Here is a 17,057-nt window from a genome sequence, read left to right as displayed (position 1 = left end):
GAGAGAGAGACTCGGATCGCGCGCATGCTTCTGAGAGCAAGAGGGAGGATGCCGTGGCGTCACGGCAATGCTCACTCCCCTAACGCAACACCCGGCGCGCTATCGCAGCAGTAGGCGTCCGCTTTCTCCAGCTCTGCTCCGTCGAAGCGAGCTTTTGACGCAGCGTCGGGCCAACAGAAACTCCACCGAGACGTGCTCATGACGTGGCGTTGTAGCCAATGGCAGAGCAAATTTTGGTGCCATTTTGTTGCTACAGACGACAAACGCCAGCTCTTTAGAGGAAGCTTTAGCTCGGGTGCTCCTATCTAAATCCATGTAAAAGGAGAATTCATTTTTCTGGGCAACCACTGCACCAAACTTGACGAGGTTTGTTGCATTTAAAACTTAAAATCTAGTGACTGTTGGTTTCGAATTTCTAAGTTAGGTTGTAAATTTTTCATAAAAAATTGGAAAATATCAAAACCTTTCAAAAAACAAAACTGCCAAGTTTGCAACTCAGTAACTCAACTACGAAAACTGGTAAGACAGTTCTGTGAATTGCATCTAATAGTACATCTAAAGCGGACAAAGTTTATATGTTACACATGAACATAAAAAAAATTTAGTAATATGTATATACAGCTTTTGCAGAACCCTTGTAAACAACGTAACTAATTTACGTAAGATGCAAAATGACGTATCGAATTTGTCCGCTTTGAATGATCTAATGGATGCTGTTTACAGAACCGCGACATCTGTTCTTGATGCAGAGCTTTTGAATTTGTAAACTTCGTGCGTTTATTTTTTCAAGCAGTCGAATATTTGGAAATGTTTTTAACAAAATTGAAGCCATAAATCGAAATTCCGCTTTCAACATTCACTTAACTATCTCTCTCAAGTACAACAAATTTCATTGAAATTGGTGCAGGGGTTATTTAAGAAAGACATTTTTGCGTTTTACATGCATTTGAATAGGCCGCGTCGGAGTTGGGCCCGAGCTAAAGCTTCCTCTCAAGTGCGGAGCACTTTAAGGGCCCGGGATGCCGCCCGTCCAATGTCGTTGGGCGTCACGCACCCAGGCGGATACTAAAACTAATCAAGAGAGTCCCCACAGCAGCCAGGCTAATACCGAAATTAGTCAAGAGAAGGCGCTACGGTCTCTCTGAATAGACTCTGCGAACGAAAAGCCGGTCTATCCCGCCATGGACACGTGGCCATGGCGGGCGTTCGCTCATGAAAGACAGCGACGCCGTAGGGAAGACTGATTCGTTGGTTCGACAACGTGGAGCAGAAGCCAAGCGTCAACGAAGAGAGAAACTCCCCAGCTTCGCACAAAGGAAACACTGGCGAATCACCGCTCCGCACTTCCGACAGCTTTGCCGTGCATCCGAGCGTGCAACGCTGCCGTTCCGGTAGGGAAGCGGTAGTCGCTCCATCCCTGCATCTGTGAGGTTATCTCGCGTCTGTCAGTGTTCCTCCGACTTCTGTTATAAGACGCCATCTACATAATACTCTCATTCATGACCGTAAAGCAAGCGCGAACCCTACCCGATGGGAGAATAGGAAAGGGCGATAGGGGAAGGTGGTGAATAGTTGGATCGACCGCATCTGGCTGGCGTTCGCAAAAAAAAAAAAAAAATGAAATACAGCCGACCCTAGCATATGCATATGCTTGGTTTCAGTGTGTGCCTACAAACGAAGAATTTACGCTTGGCGATTGTCATGTCTGCACAATCAGCAGTCATAGATCTCGCTTGTTTTTTGTCTTACTTTGATGATTTTAAATGCTTAATGTTTTTTGGTTTAATGCTTTTAAATAGACCCGTTATACTGCACGAATGCCATCGTTTCGTCCTATGCAGCTGTACACTTTGGTTATTTTGTTTAATTTTATTTTTCTTTGAAGCACCGTTACCGCTAAACACCGGACAGTGCTTTCCGTTCAGAGATGCCAGCACTCAGGGAGGCATTGCATATTCAAGGAGTACAGGAGGCATATGTGAACATCTGGCGAAATATACATAAAAATTTCGCAGCCACCTTGATTCCCCACAAGGAAAGTAGAAAATTGCCTATCATGAAACCGGTCAGGTGAAGCGACACAATATTTTCAACGGTATCACTGTTTCCGTTTCCTGTCCTTGTGCAAAGGCCAATGTTTAGTTTCACTTAATGCCTATGGTGCGACCTTCTGTAATTCGCGATTGCCATGTTCCCATCCTAAACATCTATGCGCTGTAGTTGTTTCTGTTTCATTTTATTTCAATTGAAACATTGATACTGGGTAAAACATGTATGGCTCGAGTTCAGCTCTTTGAGCTTCCTCTGCTTTTAAGAGGCCCACGTTCGGTTTCACGTAATGTCTATAAACAGAACTTTTACATTTCGCGAGCGCCTCGTTTGCATCCTAAGCACCTGCACATATTGCAAGCACTGTTACCGGCAAAGGGCCGCTTTTCTATTTTTTGCGCTGTACCGCATACGTGTGCTGATTTCAAGGCCTTTATTACTAAGACCCGTCCGGTGCTGCGCCCGCTGCAGCCCTGGTATTGTGGTTTTTAAAATCCTTTCTCTAAACTTTTTCGCATAATTCGCTGTAGGTCTGCGTTGGAAGGAAGGTCGCACGTACACTTGATCTGAGTCATGACGATCACTCTGTACAATATAAATGGCAGTCCGCCCTGCAACTTCGTACGCACACTCGCCAAGCATTTGGATATTGATGTGAAGCTCAAGAACTTGGACTATTCCCACAAGGAGCAGTTCAGCGACGAATACCTCAAGGTATGCCGGAACGAGATAAATATATGTAGGCAGGTAGTAGCCATTTGTGCGTCATGTTAATAAGGCCAGTTTCTGCAAACAGTGTTTTCACTGCTTATAGTGGTACATCTTAACTTTTCGTTTGTATTCGAACCTAAACTAAACAAAATTTCCAACTCCTGTCCCGTTCTCCATTTCGCCCTTTTTTCACGATGCAGCGGATTTAATTACTTTGAATAAACTACAACCTAAGCTCATATATTTTCGATTTGAAGTACCTGATTTCCTTTTCCTTTTTTGGTAAGCAACTTCTGAAATAATTCAACCGCATTAGGTAATGTTGTTTTTAATATTATTGTCGTTATCTGTGTTGTTACATAGTGGTTGTGCAACCTTCGTAGTAGTAGGTACCGAGAACCCTTCGGTGTGCGCGTGGTTAGGATGGAGCCTATGCATTTGTAAATTGTAGTAGTAAATCTATAAATTTGTAGTAGCTTTCCTAGCAATATTTATAGAGCACGTATTTTATTAGGGCTGTGGCGTTCCTACACTTTAGTGCCACTGAAGTTTCACGAAATGTTTCAATAACTTCATTGATAGTTTCTTCTACGCGTGGCCTAAGAAAAAAAAAGCAGGGACCCGAAGCCCGGGGTTCGTTCAAGAAAGCGTGACAATCTGGAAGTGCTGTAAAAGTTACTGTTGGCGCTACAGTATTATTAGTAGATTTCTGCACAACGCGTTGTCAACAGGGTGTTTGATTGTTACGCGCGGTTTTAAAGAAAATTTCCCATTTGAGTGAAAACGCACCCTAAATTAAAGCATTTTGCTTCTTTTAAACCATGCCTTTGGAGACGAATGTTGACACAATTTCGCTGACCGAAACCTATTTTCTCGCTATTCCAGATCAGTCCATTCCTCAAAGCTCCTGCGATTGACGATGAAGGTTTCGTTCTCTACGAAAGGTAAGCCTTCAGACAATATTTTGAGGCAACGCTAAATTGTTCTTGATTCAGAGGCCAAAGAACTGTAACACAACTATAGAATTAGACATGTATGAAATGTTTGAGCGTCTATGTCCTCGTTCTCCAGAAACGTGGCATAATTCACATTAACAATATGCGTTATTACCTTTCATTCCTTAAATTATTTTCAGCGCGGACTTTCCCAGTAACAGAGCCGATTGTTTATGTGCCGAAGCTGCAATGGGGGCATATTGTTGTCTCCGCTCAGACGGCAGCGCACACATTTCGCCGACTCGAAATAGAACCAAATAATACAGGTGTATTTCTCTATACTTGTTGGAAGGCCTGTTACAATGGCTGAGAATGCAGTTTGCGAGAGGAGAAATTACTACCTCGCACCAATCGGTTTTCTCATGAAGGTGTTTAATAGAATTTCCGTCTTGGTTCTGAAAACGATCATTCTTTTAAATAACAAATTTCCCAGAATGCAAATGCAATAGAGAAGAGCGAAATCGTCATTTATGTAAGAAAGACAACAAGCAACCTGGTAAATGAGCAGCAGAATCTTTCCTTTGGCCAGAAAGCTTGCTTAGCAAACAGTATAGTATGTCATATTTATTATGATTGTCCGGAGATCAATTCCCTTACGACTGAATATACTGTGGGCATCCTAACGGAACGAAAGAGACGATATTCACAGGAGTACCATGCGCGATAGTAACGGCTGCAGACGCATAGGTAGCACAAGCCTGACAAGCAGATCACTAAAGCTCCGCGTAAGTTCAACTAAGAAACTGAGGAACGCCAAGAACGTGATATGATGTACCCAATCAGCTTCAGAGTGTTTAGCATGGCCATTGCTGCTTGCAAATACTTGTGGCTACGTGTGAACCAGTCAGAAACGACGAGGACAATGCAAAGGCGTGCAAAAAGCTTTTTAATGCTATTAAACACAGGACACAGTTATTTGTGCACAATCCAAAATTTGAAGCGTCATTTCTGACAACTATAAGAACCGTATAGCAGAAAAAGTCAAGCACAGGGTTGACATTGATTCTCTTTGTCAGCAATGAGATTGTTATACTGCTCCAATTCCCCCTGTTGTATTTAGAGCAAGAAAGAGGCGGCGTTTGCAAGCAGATGCTTTATATTTAAGGATAAAGCAAAAAACAACATAAAATAGACCAAAAAAACGCAAGCGATATATTAAATTTGCCTCGCACATGAAGGTGATGCTGCAGGACTTGTGCCTGAAGGCATGGCGTCTTAATTTTCAGACGTTCAGACACATGCCAGTGTTTGCTCAGGGAAAGCCGTGTGCAGCAATCAGCTGAAACATAAAAAGAGTAATGGATTCGTTCTTCGTAAATTTTTCTTCACGAACCCAATGCCATTGCCTTATTCGCAGTTTCAATTTTTTCTCGACTACTCTTGTAAGCCTGGAAGGGCCGCGTGGCCGTGTTCCTCTCCATTGACCTAATCGCGCTAAAAAAGGATGTGGAAAACATTCTCCGGACAATATTTTAAATGCAGCTGATGCATATCTCTGTTTCCACCAGCCATGATACGTATCGAAGGTCTCTTCACCAGCAAAGAAGCTGTTTAAGAACGTATATCGCTGATCCCAAAGCACGAACACAGATTAAACTCAGGGGCAGCGTTAGATTAAGGAGTCATTAGGAATCTTTTTGGTTTCCATAGTCTGGTTGGTTTTCTCAGCCATATGCCGGATTTCCCCTTTCGTTTGCTTTATTAGCCTATTCCTTTCTAGCAGAATTTTATGTAGTCGCCTGTGAGAAATTGTGGGGTTGAACCCTCACAGGTGCGCTTATGAAACAACTGTAACAGCCTTCCGTGACTAATGAAATTGTACGTGTGGGAAAATAAAGCAATTGTTCTTATGAAACGTTACGCACTTGTCGATATGAATCCATGTACGTTTTTACGTCCACCTCGGGTAGCTTTCATTGAACCTCGCCAAATCGAGTGACTGGGTAGCCTCAACATGTTAACACGCCAGGTTGTGTCACTGGGTAAGAGCCGCTATGCTGTGGTAAAATAAATCTTAAACATTTCTCCAGCGCGGGGAGATAATAAACGCACGTCATTTTTATAGACAAAAGGTTTCATTGATATATATCTCCATATGCGTAATGGATAGAATGCTCGGCAGTGTCACTAGATGGCGCAGCGTGTCCAGAGGGATGCGAGAGAGTGGAGCATCAACACACACGCCGCATAATTGATCCATTTTGGTGGCAGAAATGCAGCGTGTCGCTCCACTTCTTGAATGCTAATCGCATTACAGTCGAAATTCATTGTGAGATATCTTCTGGCGAAATTATTTCTTTATTCTTTATAAAACACATTTTGAATTTTCAGAATTGATGCGAAGGAGTAGTGGTGCTAAGTCTGCTTAACAGTAATGCAAATAGTTGCACTGTTTTAGAAATATCCACCTTGAAAGTGTGCTATTACATACATTGGTATCTTAGCGAAAAGCTGCCTAAAAGTAAGTGCCAAGGAGTAAGGGATGATCTTAACTCTGACAAGAATGCATTTCTAGCACATTTTCGCGACCAATGCCTTCACGAGAAACTACTCACTATACTGTTATTCTTCCACTTGATCATGACAACATGTGCCCTAAGCTCTAAATTTCAATACCTACACGGAATTTGCGATCTACAATAGCGAAATGCAAACAGGCACATACACACTGTATATACAACCTTCACAGCAACGCCATTGCCTACTACTTGCTCCGCAAGTACGCCCCCGATTCGGAGCTCTACCCGGCTTGCATCAAGACTCGCACCCACATCGACCAGATTCTTTCATCACTTGTCACTACAATCCACAGTCAAACTGCAGTGTTCGTCGTGAGTACACTATCTCTTTTTCCGTCTTTGTATTCAGAAACCTCGATATGATTACGAGGCACGCCTTAATACGCGACTCCGGATTAATTTTGACTACCAGGGGTTCCTTAAAGTGCACCCAGTGCGCGGTAAAACCGTTTTCACATTTCGTGTTCCTCGAAATGCGGCCATCGCGGCAGGGATTTGATTCCACACCCTCTCGCTTTGCAGCCTAACACCAGAGCAGCAACGGCAGCATGGTGGATTACCCAGTTTTCACCTACAATCTCTTGATAATTCTATGGTTACAATATGTGCTGGGTGTGATCGCCTCCTGTGGATATTAAGATAGGTCGAATATATTGTGAATGAAAGGCCTGGGACGCATACATTTTGAATATGTCAGGCAGTAACTTACGTCAAGCACTGATTTCACAGATTCGCTATCTCCTAGTAGGACCAGTGGCACTCGAAAACGTTATGGGCACGCTTTAGCCGTGTCCTTGAGAAGTAAATTGCGCACATAGCTCAAATATGAAAGAATTGGGAAACGATGTGGGCAAAACCTTAAGGTGTAGATGTTGATTACGGGCTAAGTGAATAATAGTAAGTACATTTTTCATTGTATTTAGGGCGTTACATGGGGCTCTGTAATTGAGCGCGCAATCGTCCGATGTCATCGGTCAGTTATATGTGGCCGGTAGCTTAAAGTTATACGCCATAGCGGGCATGTCGGTTATTTGCAAGAGTTGACGAATTCTACTTTGAAATGTGTTGGCGAATTTTCAGAGCGATGAGTTTTTCTCATTGTGAGAATATGGATGTCCAAGTACCCTGCCTAAATAAATTTACGCCACGCAACCAATTTTGGGTCACGGCAAAAAACGTGCATGCAAGCAAGCATCCCTAGACCTAACTGAATATTTGCATTCATTTAGCTTCATAATGGACGAATCAATATGTCAGCTGAAAACGACTATAAGCATCAATGTGAAGTTGGCCTAATAGGGTCTCTAAATATGGACTTCTATTTCAATCTAAGTATATTGTAGGCACTACATACTACGGAGCTGCTAGTCAAATGCTGGGAGCAAAGTGGAAATGTACTCGTGGTGTCCGATAACATTGGCAAAGACAGCAGTGAATGAAAGTACGAATGCACTCTAGCTGCGTTTCTGCCATGCACGCGTGAAACAAAGTTCATGGATGAATACATGCAGGGTTACGTCTACTGGGCACGTCTACTTTCCAAATGTATCGAAGGGGGAAATTGAACTTGAAGTTAACGTTTTCGCCTTCTCTCCGCAACAAATTCTTCCACCGTACCTAATTGAGATATCCTATGCCACCAACTTCTTTTTTTTTTCTTGACAATGAAAGCGGACAATGTTCTCGACCGTTTTGTGCTTGGAAAAATGCAGAAAAAAATATTTGATTCTTAGACCAGAATACGTCACTAGCAAACGTTCGGCCGCTGAGAGGTATAGAAACTCTAAAAGTAGCCCCGAATAGCTGTGCCAGCACAAGGCATTGGAGTGCCTATTACATATGAAAGAACAGCATTTTACGACATGGACAAGGGGCAACAAAACTTTGAGGATGCTTAAGCTACGCCCTTAATAGTGGAACGCGATTGCCATGAAAGATCACTGCTTCTTATGCTCCCCGGGAGCTGCAGCTTTGTAACCATAATGTTTACCGGGAAACGCTGGCGCAAACGCTATACACGAAGGTGAGCTGGTACAAACGCGGCCTCTTGCGTGGGCTGAACTCCTGTTAGTGTTTCGCACTTTTAATATTCAAGTCTTAGAAGATCTAAAACAAAGAATATTGGCTGTCAGTGTTTTTTTTTTTTTTCATGGCAACTGTTTGCTGGCTGTCATTCTGGACATTCCGAGGAATAACCTCGTAAAGGATCAAAGATAATGTATGAAAAGCTTTGGTGATAAAAGAGTGATTGGGTGTGCGCGGTTCGGAATGACCTTTAGCGAAGTGGCTGTCGACGCTGGACACTAGATTTTAGCGACACGACGTCGTTAGCGCCTGTCGTGTTAAAATATCGTCGACACTTCAGAGCCCACAAAGCTCTCACGCTACAGCAAGCGCGCGCGGCTCAAAGAGCTAGTGGGCGGTAGTCGACGCATGTGCCAGATCGAGTACAAAAACTGAGGAAAGAAAACAACCAAAGCCAAATCTTTGCTTTAAAACAGCAGAAAGAGCAGAAAAATTGAGAATATGGAGTGTTTGCATTTCTAGGGTTGCTGCCGACATTTGGGTTGCAGTTCGGTGTCACCTTCCGTGTAGATCTTTAAAATCAACAGGCAACAAAATCTGCGGAGATCATTCTCGGTACAAGTAATTCGAGCATGTTCGCACCCGGAATTGTCCACGAGGGGAACTTTAACGCGACAGCAACGACAACCGTCCTTGCTGCAGAAATCATATTGAACCACGCATACCCAACCACGTAGCGCAAGGAAGTTACTAAATTAATTGAAGTTCCCAAGGTAAAACACGTCAGAAAACTTTTAAAGTGCGACTTGAGCACAACCTACAGGTATGGTAGCGTCGGATGGTAATTTTAATGCAAGAGAAAACATATTTCTGTTGCGCGGAAACTCAAACCACAAACCCCTTTTACAGCGTTTCTACAATTCATAGAAAGGCCACGAATTACGCCCGCCGGCGGGTGCAAATCTCAAAGGTAATAAAGCGGTGCGCTCTGTTCCTTGCAACACCTCTAGATGGCGTTCTCCTCAGCCGCATCGCGACCCACGCAAGAGGCTGCCCTTCGTGCATGGCGTTCGCCGCCAGCGTTTCCCAGGGAACATTATGGCTACATAAGATGCAGCTGCCGGTAAGCGTGAGAAGCAGTCAGGGATCGTCGAATGCTATGACTTTCCATTCTCAATGGCGAGGCTTAAGCGTTCTCGAAATGTTTGTACGGAAGCCCAAACTTGAAGCCTACAATACATAAACAGCAGACCGCCTTGTGGTATTGTACTTTTCTAGGGAGTTAGAGTCACGTACGGTAGTATTAGCCAAGAGTTCCACGTAGAACTGTCTAGTCAGGTAAAAGCATTATTTACAAAGAAGCATGTCACTGACCAAGGCCAAGAAGTCACAACAAGATGACATTTTGGAATCTCTATGGATCCCTTGTTCCAATTCATTGCGACACTCTATTGTCAATGAGAGATCCGTAGAGATGCCGAAACGTGATTTTATTTTATTTTTTAGCATTGGTCACTAAATTGCTTCCTTTTTAACATGGTAGCATATGTTCAAAACTTTTCTCTTCTCCTTTCGCAATCTGTTCCAGTATACTGTGGTTTCATATGGCAGGAATTTACTAACTATATTATCAGTCAAGCATGAAAATCAACGACTATATCTTGTTTTGCGCCTTGTGTTACTGTGTAAGGGGCCCTATACCGTAAAACTATTCCAATATCTTTTTATTCCAATCTTCTGACGTGAAAATTGCGTAACCAGCGACGCAAGCGTAGTGTGGTCACCTGCAGGCTTGTCTGAACAGACCAACCAACTGCTCTCCTTGGTCATATGAGGTCACTTTTGTTTTCTTGAAAAACGAATAACATTGCCTACACTGAGTAGGTTGTCTTATCTAACTGGCTTAGAAAGGTGAGGAGCACGCTTAAATGGAGAGGGATTTGATGGGGTGGAGTCACTGCACTGAATCTCGATAACCGGATGAAGAGGACGGTGCCGGCGTCTGCGATTGGTCCGCGTTCCCATACTCAGATGGCGGTGGCTGGTCGGAAATCGCGGCGGCATGTAAGGGAAGCTTAAAAATGACACTAAAGCGAATCCTCAGCAAAGAGTTGGCAGAACGCGGTCGAAAACGTTCTGAAAGTACTCGAAAACGTTACACGGCCACGCAAATAGGTTTATTATACGCAAATAAACCCATGCTCTCCGACAGGTGCAAGTAGCCAGTGCATCAGCGATCGGCGGCAGCCATCTTTTATTCTTTCGGAATTCAGAAGAAAATTCAGTTTTGTTCGGCATATTATTGCACCTTTAACGCGTACATGTCAGTTTGACGCGGGGAGTATTTTGCGGTTTTTTGACGTCGCGTGACAAGCAGTGAAGTGGATGCAGCCCGAAACTTTTGACCAGTAGCCGAGGGCTAATGGCGAAAAGGTGCCGAATCAGAAATAATTATTTTTCATTTATTCTGTCGAATTATGCATAATCATTGCGTACACGTAATATCAGATGGTGAGCTATCGCGGTTTTCGTAACGTCGCATGACAGACAGGTGACGTGAGGCTGGCCCCCAAAAAGTTTTTACCAATCGCGGAGGGCTGATTGCAGAATTGGAATAAAAAAGTTTGGAATCATTTTACATTTTAGCGCCCCAGGTTTCTAGCCCGAAAGTACGCGTGCAGGCGGTTTGTCCGAATGAATAATTTGGAGGATGCTTAAGCTTCGCCGTTAGAGTTGAACATGATAGCGTTCAAAATTACCTGACTGCTTCTCATGCTTCCCGTCAACTGCAGCTTATGTGATCGTAATGTTTACAGGGAAACGCTGGGAACTAGCGCTATGCACGAAGGCGTGCTTTCTGCTATAAACTAGGCCTCTTGCTTGTGCCCCGAATGCGTGACGACGAGCGCCATCTGGATGGTGTTGTAAGGAACCGGCGTGCCGCTCTATGAATTGTAGAAACGCTCTGAAACCGGGGTCTGTGTTTGATTTCAGCGTAACGAAATTATGTTTTCTCATTTATTCAAATTACGCTATCATGTCTGTATAGTGTGCGTAAGTCATACTTTCCGAGTTTTCTGGCGCATTTTATTTTGAGGATTCCAATTACTTCAGTACCATCCCGGCGCTACACGGAGGTCGGCCGTGGTTGGGTATGCGTGGTCCGCAATTATTTTTACCGCGCAATTCGGTCGACGCTAGACGCGTGAGGGCAACGACAGATTTACTGCGACACGGGGCTTTAACGCTACCGCGTTAATATGTATATGCTATCCTCTAAAACTTGTTTCACGGACCTTCTGTGAGCATAAAGGAAGTTGATGTCTTCAACGGGAAGTGTAAATTAAGTTTATTGGACACATTAGTAGGCTTATTACGCGAGTGTTTGGCTGATATGTAGGTAGTCGATGCCTATGCTTTTCCACTTCAAGGGTGGTAAGGGGTGCAGCTATTCTGTTGTGCCCGCCTTCGCTTTCTGAACATTCCATAAGCCTACTTCTTCACGGTATCATACTATGCCTAGCTTGTAGTAGGCGCATGCTGTTGTCCTTGCGACAGGTACCAGCGCAACGACTACGTCGCCTTGTTCAGCAGATAATACTGTTAGGCCAATTGGGGTACAGCTGAATTAAGTGCGATGCCTAGCATAAACGAAACAGCTTGGTGTTTTCTATCTTCATCTCGTTCATGTTGCACTTTCTTTACCTTTGCTTTGTCTCTCAGTGGTTCTCATGAAGTCGATCTTGCTGCCAATGCCTACGAGCAGCTTAAATCAAATTGAAGCATTTATCTGCACTATAATTAAACATAGAAGTTGACCATCTTACGATTCATGTGCATTTCAGAACAAGTTCGTTGACCCTTCCAAGTTTCCCAAGCTAGCAAGCTACTACGACCGAGTCAAACGCAAGCAGCCTTACTTTGAGGAAATTTACAAGCCAGTCATCTACAGCATCGAACAGCTGTTCGATAGCCTAAAATAGCTTTAGAAGCGGTAATAAAATGTCTAGACGAATATTCGAGGTGTACCTTTATTGTTCATAACAGATATATGTTTTCGAAGTTATCCGCAGAGGTCCCTACATCTGTTACGGGTGTAAATGTGTTATCTGTGTGTGTCTGTCTTTCTCTGTGCTTTTTTTATTTCTATCATGGTATATTTAGTGGGGGTGCTCGCATATACGGAACTTTCGAATAATGAACCGAATAACGTCTTCTCGGATTGGCTCTTCGAATGGAATAATCACTATTCGTAGTGAGAGAAGAAACTTTATTAATGAATGGTCCGGCAGTTTTGTCGAGGTGGCCTCAGGTGGCGGCTCGAAGTCCTTGGACTTGGGCGGCATCTTCGGCTTGCCGGACGGCCGAGAGCTGGTCTGCGAACTCTGAACTTTTGAGAGCCGCTTCCCAGCGGTGGCGACGCCGATAGAGAGGGTCCCCGGCGGCCCCCGCAGCCGCGGCGGCGTCGGGAAGAAACGAGCTCGAGGCTTCCCGTACTGTGGCAACGGCCGCGATTACGGACGCGTCGCGAACGGAGGTGATCTCATTACCGTGGTTGTCGGCACATTACCAAAGCATGCGTCGCAGCGTTGCTTTCTGTCCGCAAGCTTTACAGGCATCTGTTGGATATAAGCCCTGGTAGCAGTGATGTAGGACGGCGGGGCTAGGGTACACGTGTGTCTGGAGCAAGCGTAAAGTTACGGCCTCATTCCTGTTTAATTTATCGTGTGGTGGCATCTACTTCGCCGAATTAGGCGCAACAATGCAGCAATGGTGCGGTAAAGTTTCGCTCCTGCGGGCATTGTATAGCTATAAAACCTGACAACTTGCGTAATGAAGCAAGGGACATCACTTAGGTAGCCATACTTTACAGGCTGTGCAGTGATCATTCGCCCACTTTGAAGAACCCCGTGCTTGTGAAGCAACTTCGCCTTTGCTCCTATGGCCCCATTTGTGGTTTAATATAAACAACACTTTATAACGTACCATTTAATGACAGAAACTTGGAAACTTTAATACTGGAATGCGAACGCCGTTTTTTAATAATTCAGATAATGGGTTTTCATTATTGCAGAACTATTCGATATTCGATTCGAGTCTGATAACATTCTATTCCGGTTTGACTCGGTCGCAAAGGTCACTATTCGCACACCCCTGCACGCTTTTAGCCTGCCCAATGACACGTTTATGCTAAATGAAAAGCATCACAGAGCTGTGCTAGATCACCTAGAAATCAATATAAAGGGGTTTCTATTCTTGGTTGAATGAAAGTGAATACTTGATAATCAGAAATAATACAACAGAAAGGAACACAATACTTGAACAAAGTTCCAGTTCTTGTATAATGCAGTTTTCAAAAGGTAATTATTTATGGTGAGGAACATAAAACGCACCGAAAACAATTTTACTGCGGAATAAGAAAGGAAAATTTGTGACTTGTTTGGTACGGAAGAACTGAGTTTATTTGGCGAGAAATAAATAAACAGAAGGAAGCCTACTAAGACACAGCCGTGGGGCTCCTTGTACCATGGCTGAGCCGTTTCCGAACACTTCCTACATTTACACGGAGCACCTTCTGCACTTCGTTGCCCCGCCTTTCCGCGACGCCTAGCCTTTCACACAAGGGTCATGGCCTTTGCACTAAACGCGAGAAACCCATGCCGGATGCAGTAGGGTTTTGGGAAAAGTCGGACATACGCAAAAAAGAGGAAAAAAATGAACCATGCAAACGCAGCCCAATGAATTCTTGCTTATAGGCGATTCCGTTCTGAAGGAAACAGGCGAAGTTCTCTTAGGTACAGCCACTATGTCGCCAAAAGCTAGAAATAAGCCTTTCCTGAAGTGGCTGAGGAGAAATCAACGCTACTCAGGGGACGTTACAGCTGCTTTTATGTGCATCGGAAATATTTTTCCGCACACTGCACACAGTGGGAATCTCTGAACGTTAAGCTTCTTGATGGATTTCATGATACTCGCCATACCGCAACAAAAGTCCAAAAGCGCCTATTAGGCAATATTACCGTATAGACAACTCCAGCTTCCAGTCCCGCTAGGAACTTGGGAGGTGCCTTCGCGAAGCGCTCTAACCCAGCCTCCCACTACTGTCATAAGTACTGCTGAGTTACGCACTTCTGTAGGACGCTGGGATCGACAGCAGACATCATTTGATACCTTAGCACGTGCATCCTTAGCTTTAGAACATCGGTAGATCGCCTTACTACAACGACGGCTTACACTCTTCTTACGTATGAAGTAACCCACCGTGTGAAATCGTCCGGAATAGGGCGATTCACAGTGTAGGAGACTTATCTTCTATCGCCCAAGTATTGCAGTACTACCAATAGTACGAAGTGTACACATGCAATATCATTGCGCAGCGTAATATAGTCCCGGGCGTAAATGTCTCACTATTGGCGCAATTAGAGAGCTTCATTTTTTGTTGGGACAAGGTACAGTCGACCAAAAAGTTTACGGACCACGGCATCTCAGTAAATTCAAAATATACGAGCAGCCTTTAAAAGCAGCCAGTAAAATTGTGCATCAGAATGTTGTTCGCATATGCCACAAAAGGCTAGAAATGGGAATACCAGGCTGTGTTTTGAGACTCAGGCGATATTCAGATTTGTGTAAGATCTCTTGGTCCGTAAACTTTTTTGGTCGACTGTACATTACAGCGCTACGCAACATGTTCAGGCCTTTGCGCATGCACGTCATATACGGTGAAATACCTGTTTTGTTTACCGCTGGGAAACGCTATAGCCACACTAACCCTGATAACATAGCAACGTCGCAGCGCCATGTAGCCCCGACCTCGCTTTGATCGAAACTTACGCTTGTTATTGCATCTCTACCGCAACAGCAAAAATAAACAGTAAAATCTGTCATCGCTTTGTGTAATTGTACGCTGGGGACGAATCATCAGGTATGTTTGTCGTTATCATTGAGGTCAGATGTTTGCTTTGGCGCTACTATTGCTCTAGAAGTGATGCCAAGTAGTAAAAGTGGTTCCATTTCCAGTTAGCAGATGGCGCCACAGCATTAGTCATGGTGATGTTTTCACGATGCGATCCTTTAAAAAGGCCTGTTTGTTCGCTGCATCATGAATTCACTACTCCACTCTAGTATGGGACGGAATGACGGTGGCAAGCAAAAGCCAAATAGACGGCAAGCATACGCTACGGCATTTGTACTCGCGTTTGCTATTGCTATTGGCTCTGGAGGCTGCAAGGAACTGCAAAGTATAAAGATGAAGCGGGGCTTCCTGTCACGTTGAAGCAAACGCAGCTTATGATTAAAACGCCAAGACTTGTTTGTAGCATCAATCCACATACCAAACCATGCAGGATGGTACAGTGACGCTGAGCTGGCGACGCGACGCGGATGAACGCATATTGAGGGGGGTTCGGCCATCCTATTGGACAAAATGTCCTGTTGCTTCCGCGGTGTTGCAAAAAATAGTGAGATAAAGTATAGAACGTCAGTATTGTGAATCACAGGCATCAAACTCAGAAATACTTAAAGGTGGGTCTGCACACTATATAGACGGGCGATGTGGGCTTGGTCTGATATTCATGAACACTAACTGATATTGCTGCTGATGCTGAAAAGAAATTGGGATGCCGACGTTTATTTCGGCAGCAATTGTAGGTACGCTCGAGATACATTAGCGCCATCGCCGTCGGGCTGTCATGGTATTGAGACGCGTGCGTGGCCCACGCTTTAAGAAGTAGGAGGTCTCCTTAGGCGTGCAGCGAGATTTCGCTACCGAGAGCTGCAAAGCCGAGTGCACGCACTGTCAGGCTCCGTTGAATCAGTTGAACCTTAACTAGCATTTTTCTGGCTTCTGCAGCTGGCATGAGCGTTATGCGCACGTTAGCTTTCCTGGTGAGCAGCTGTGCGGATATAGCGCTGCGGCGCATACACTGCGCAGAATGGAAGTGAAAGCTAATGTCAAGCAACATCAATCTGCCATTTTGTTGAGTGCTGAAAAATTCTGACACGTTGCCTTCGGTACAATCGCGCGCACCACGGAGGTGGAACGCTGAAGCGCTGCTGCGCATTGGACCACAAATATCCTTTGGATTGGATCTTAACGTGAAAGTCGGAGTTAGGCTGTTCAGTAGATAACATGAGGACATTAATTTCGGGAGGCCTTCATTAAGACATCCTTCATATATCCACAGGATTGAGCTTCTGGGATCTAAACGAATTCCAACCCTTTAATACTAGTTGATGTCTGAAGGATGTTTTCAATTAATGTTCCACACTGGGCTATGTGGCATCAACACACACAATATAATATGTGATCATATCGCGGAATGTGAAGTTTCTGCCACGGCTGCCTTCAGCGCACGCTTTTCAGAAGAGACATGTCAGCCAGCAACATGAAGCTGCCACACTCGGGATCAAGCTTGCATTGAAGACGATGAATGGAGAAGTTGCAATGAACGGCTGAAACTGCACATGCATATTGGGAGGAAACGTCACAAAACGCTAGGCAGGGCACCGGAACAGCAGCGTATTACCACATACCGCAAGGTGTAACCGAATCAATCGTGTCTTACTCTTTCTGAGGATGTCGCGAAAGCCTAATACTCCAACGGCTGCAACGCCTGCCGTACAAGAGAGCAATGATTGCCATTAACCAGTCGAATCGCCGTTCTTTGTTGCATGAACGCTTGGCGATGATTTACACGTAGTCTGTCAGATGATTTAACTGTGCCGTTTTTTTTTAGATATCGTCACCCTTCAGTGCGGG

At 44.4% G+C, this 17,057-nt stretch overlaps 1 protein-coding gene across 1 annotated transcript; it reads left to right on the top strand.

The window, feature by feature from the left end:
* Window positions 1-2,622: 2,622 nt before the first annotated feature.
* LOC129383179 (glutathione S-transferase 1-1-like) lies at window positions 2,623-12,282 on the top strand. The gene is made up of 4 exons (XM_072286898.1): window positions 2,623-2,763; window positions 3,646-3,704; window positions 6,445-6,586; window positions 12,145-12,282. Exons 1-4 carry the CDS (start codon window positions 2,623-2,625, stop codon window positions 12,280-12,282), a joined length of 480 nt encoding a protein of 159 aa, XP_072142999.1.
* Window positions 12,283-17,057: the final 4,775 nt, after the last annotated feature.

The sequence above is a fragment of the Dermacentor andersoni genome, chromosome 3 (assembly GCF_023375885.2).
Source record: "Dermacentor andersoni chromosome 3, qqDerAnde1_hic_scaffold, whole genome shotgun sequence".
Classification (NCBI taxonomy): Eukaryota; Metazoa; Arthropoda; class Arachnida; order Ixodida; family Ixodidae; genus Dermacentor; species Dermacentor andersoni.
The sequence above is the reverse complement of the archived record's forward strand: the minus strand, read 5'-3'. Positions and strand labels throughout refer to the sequence as shown.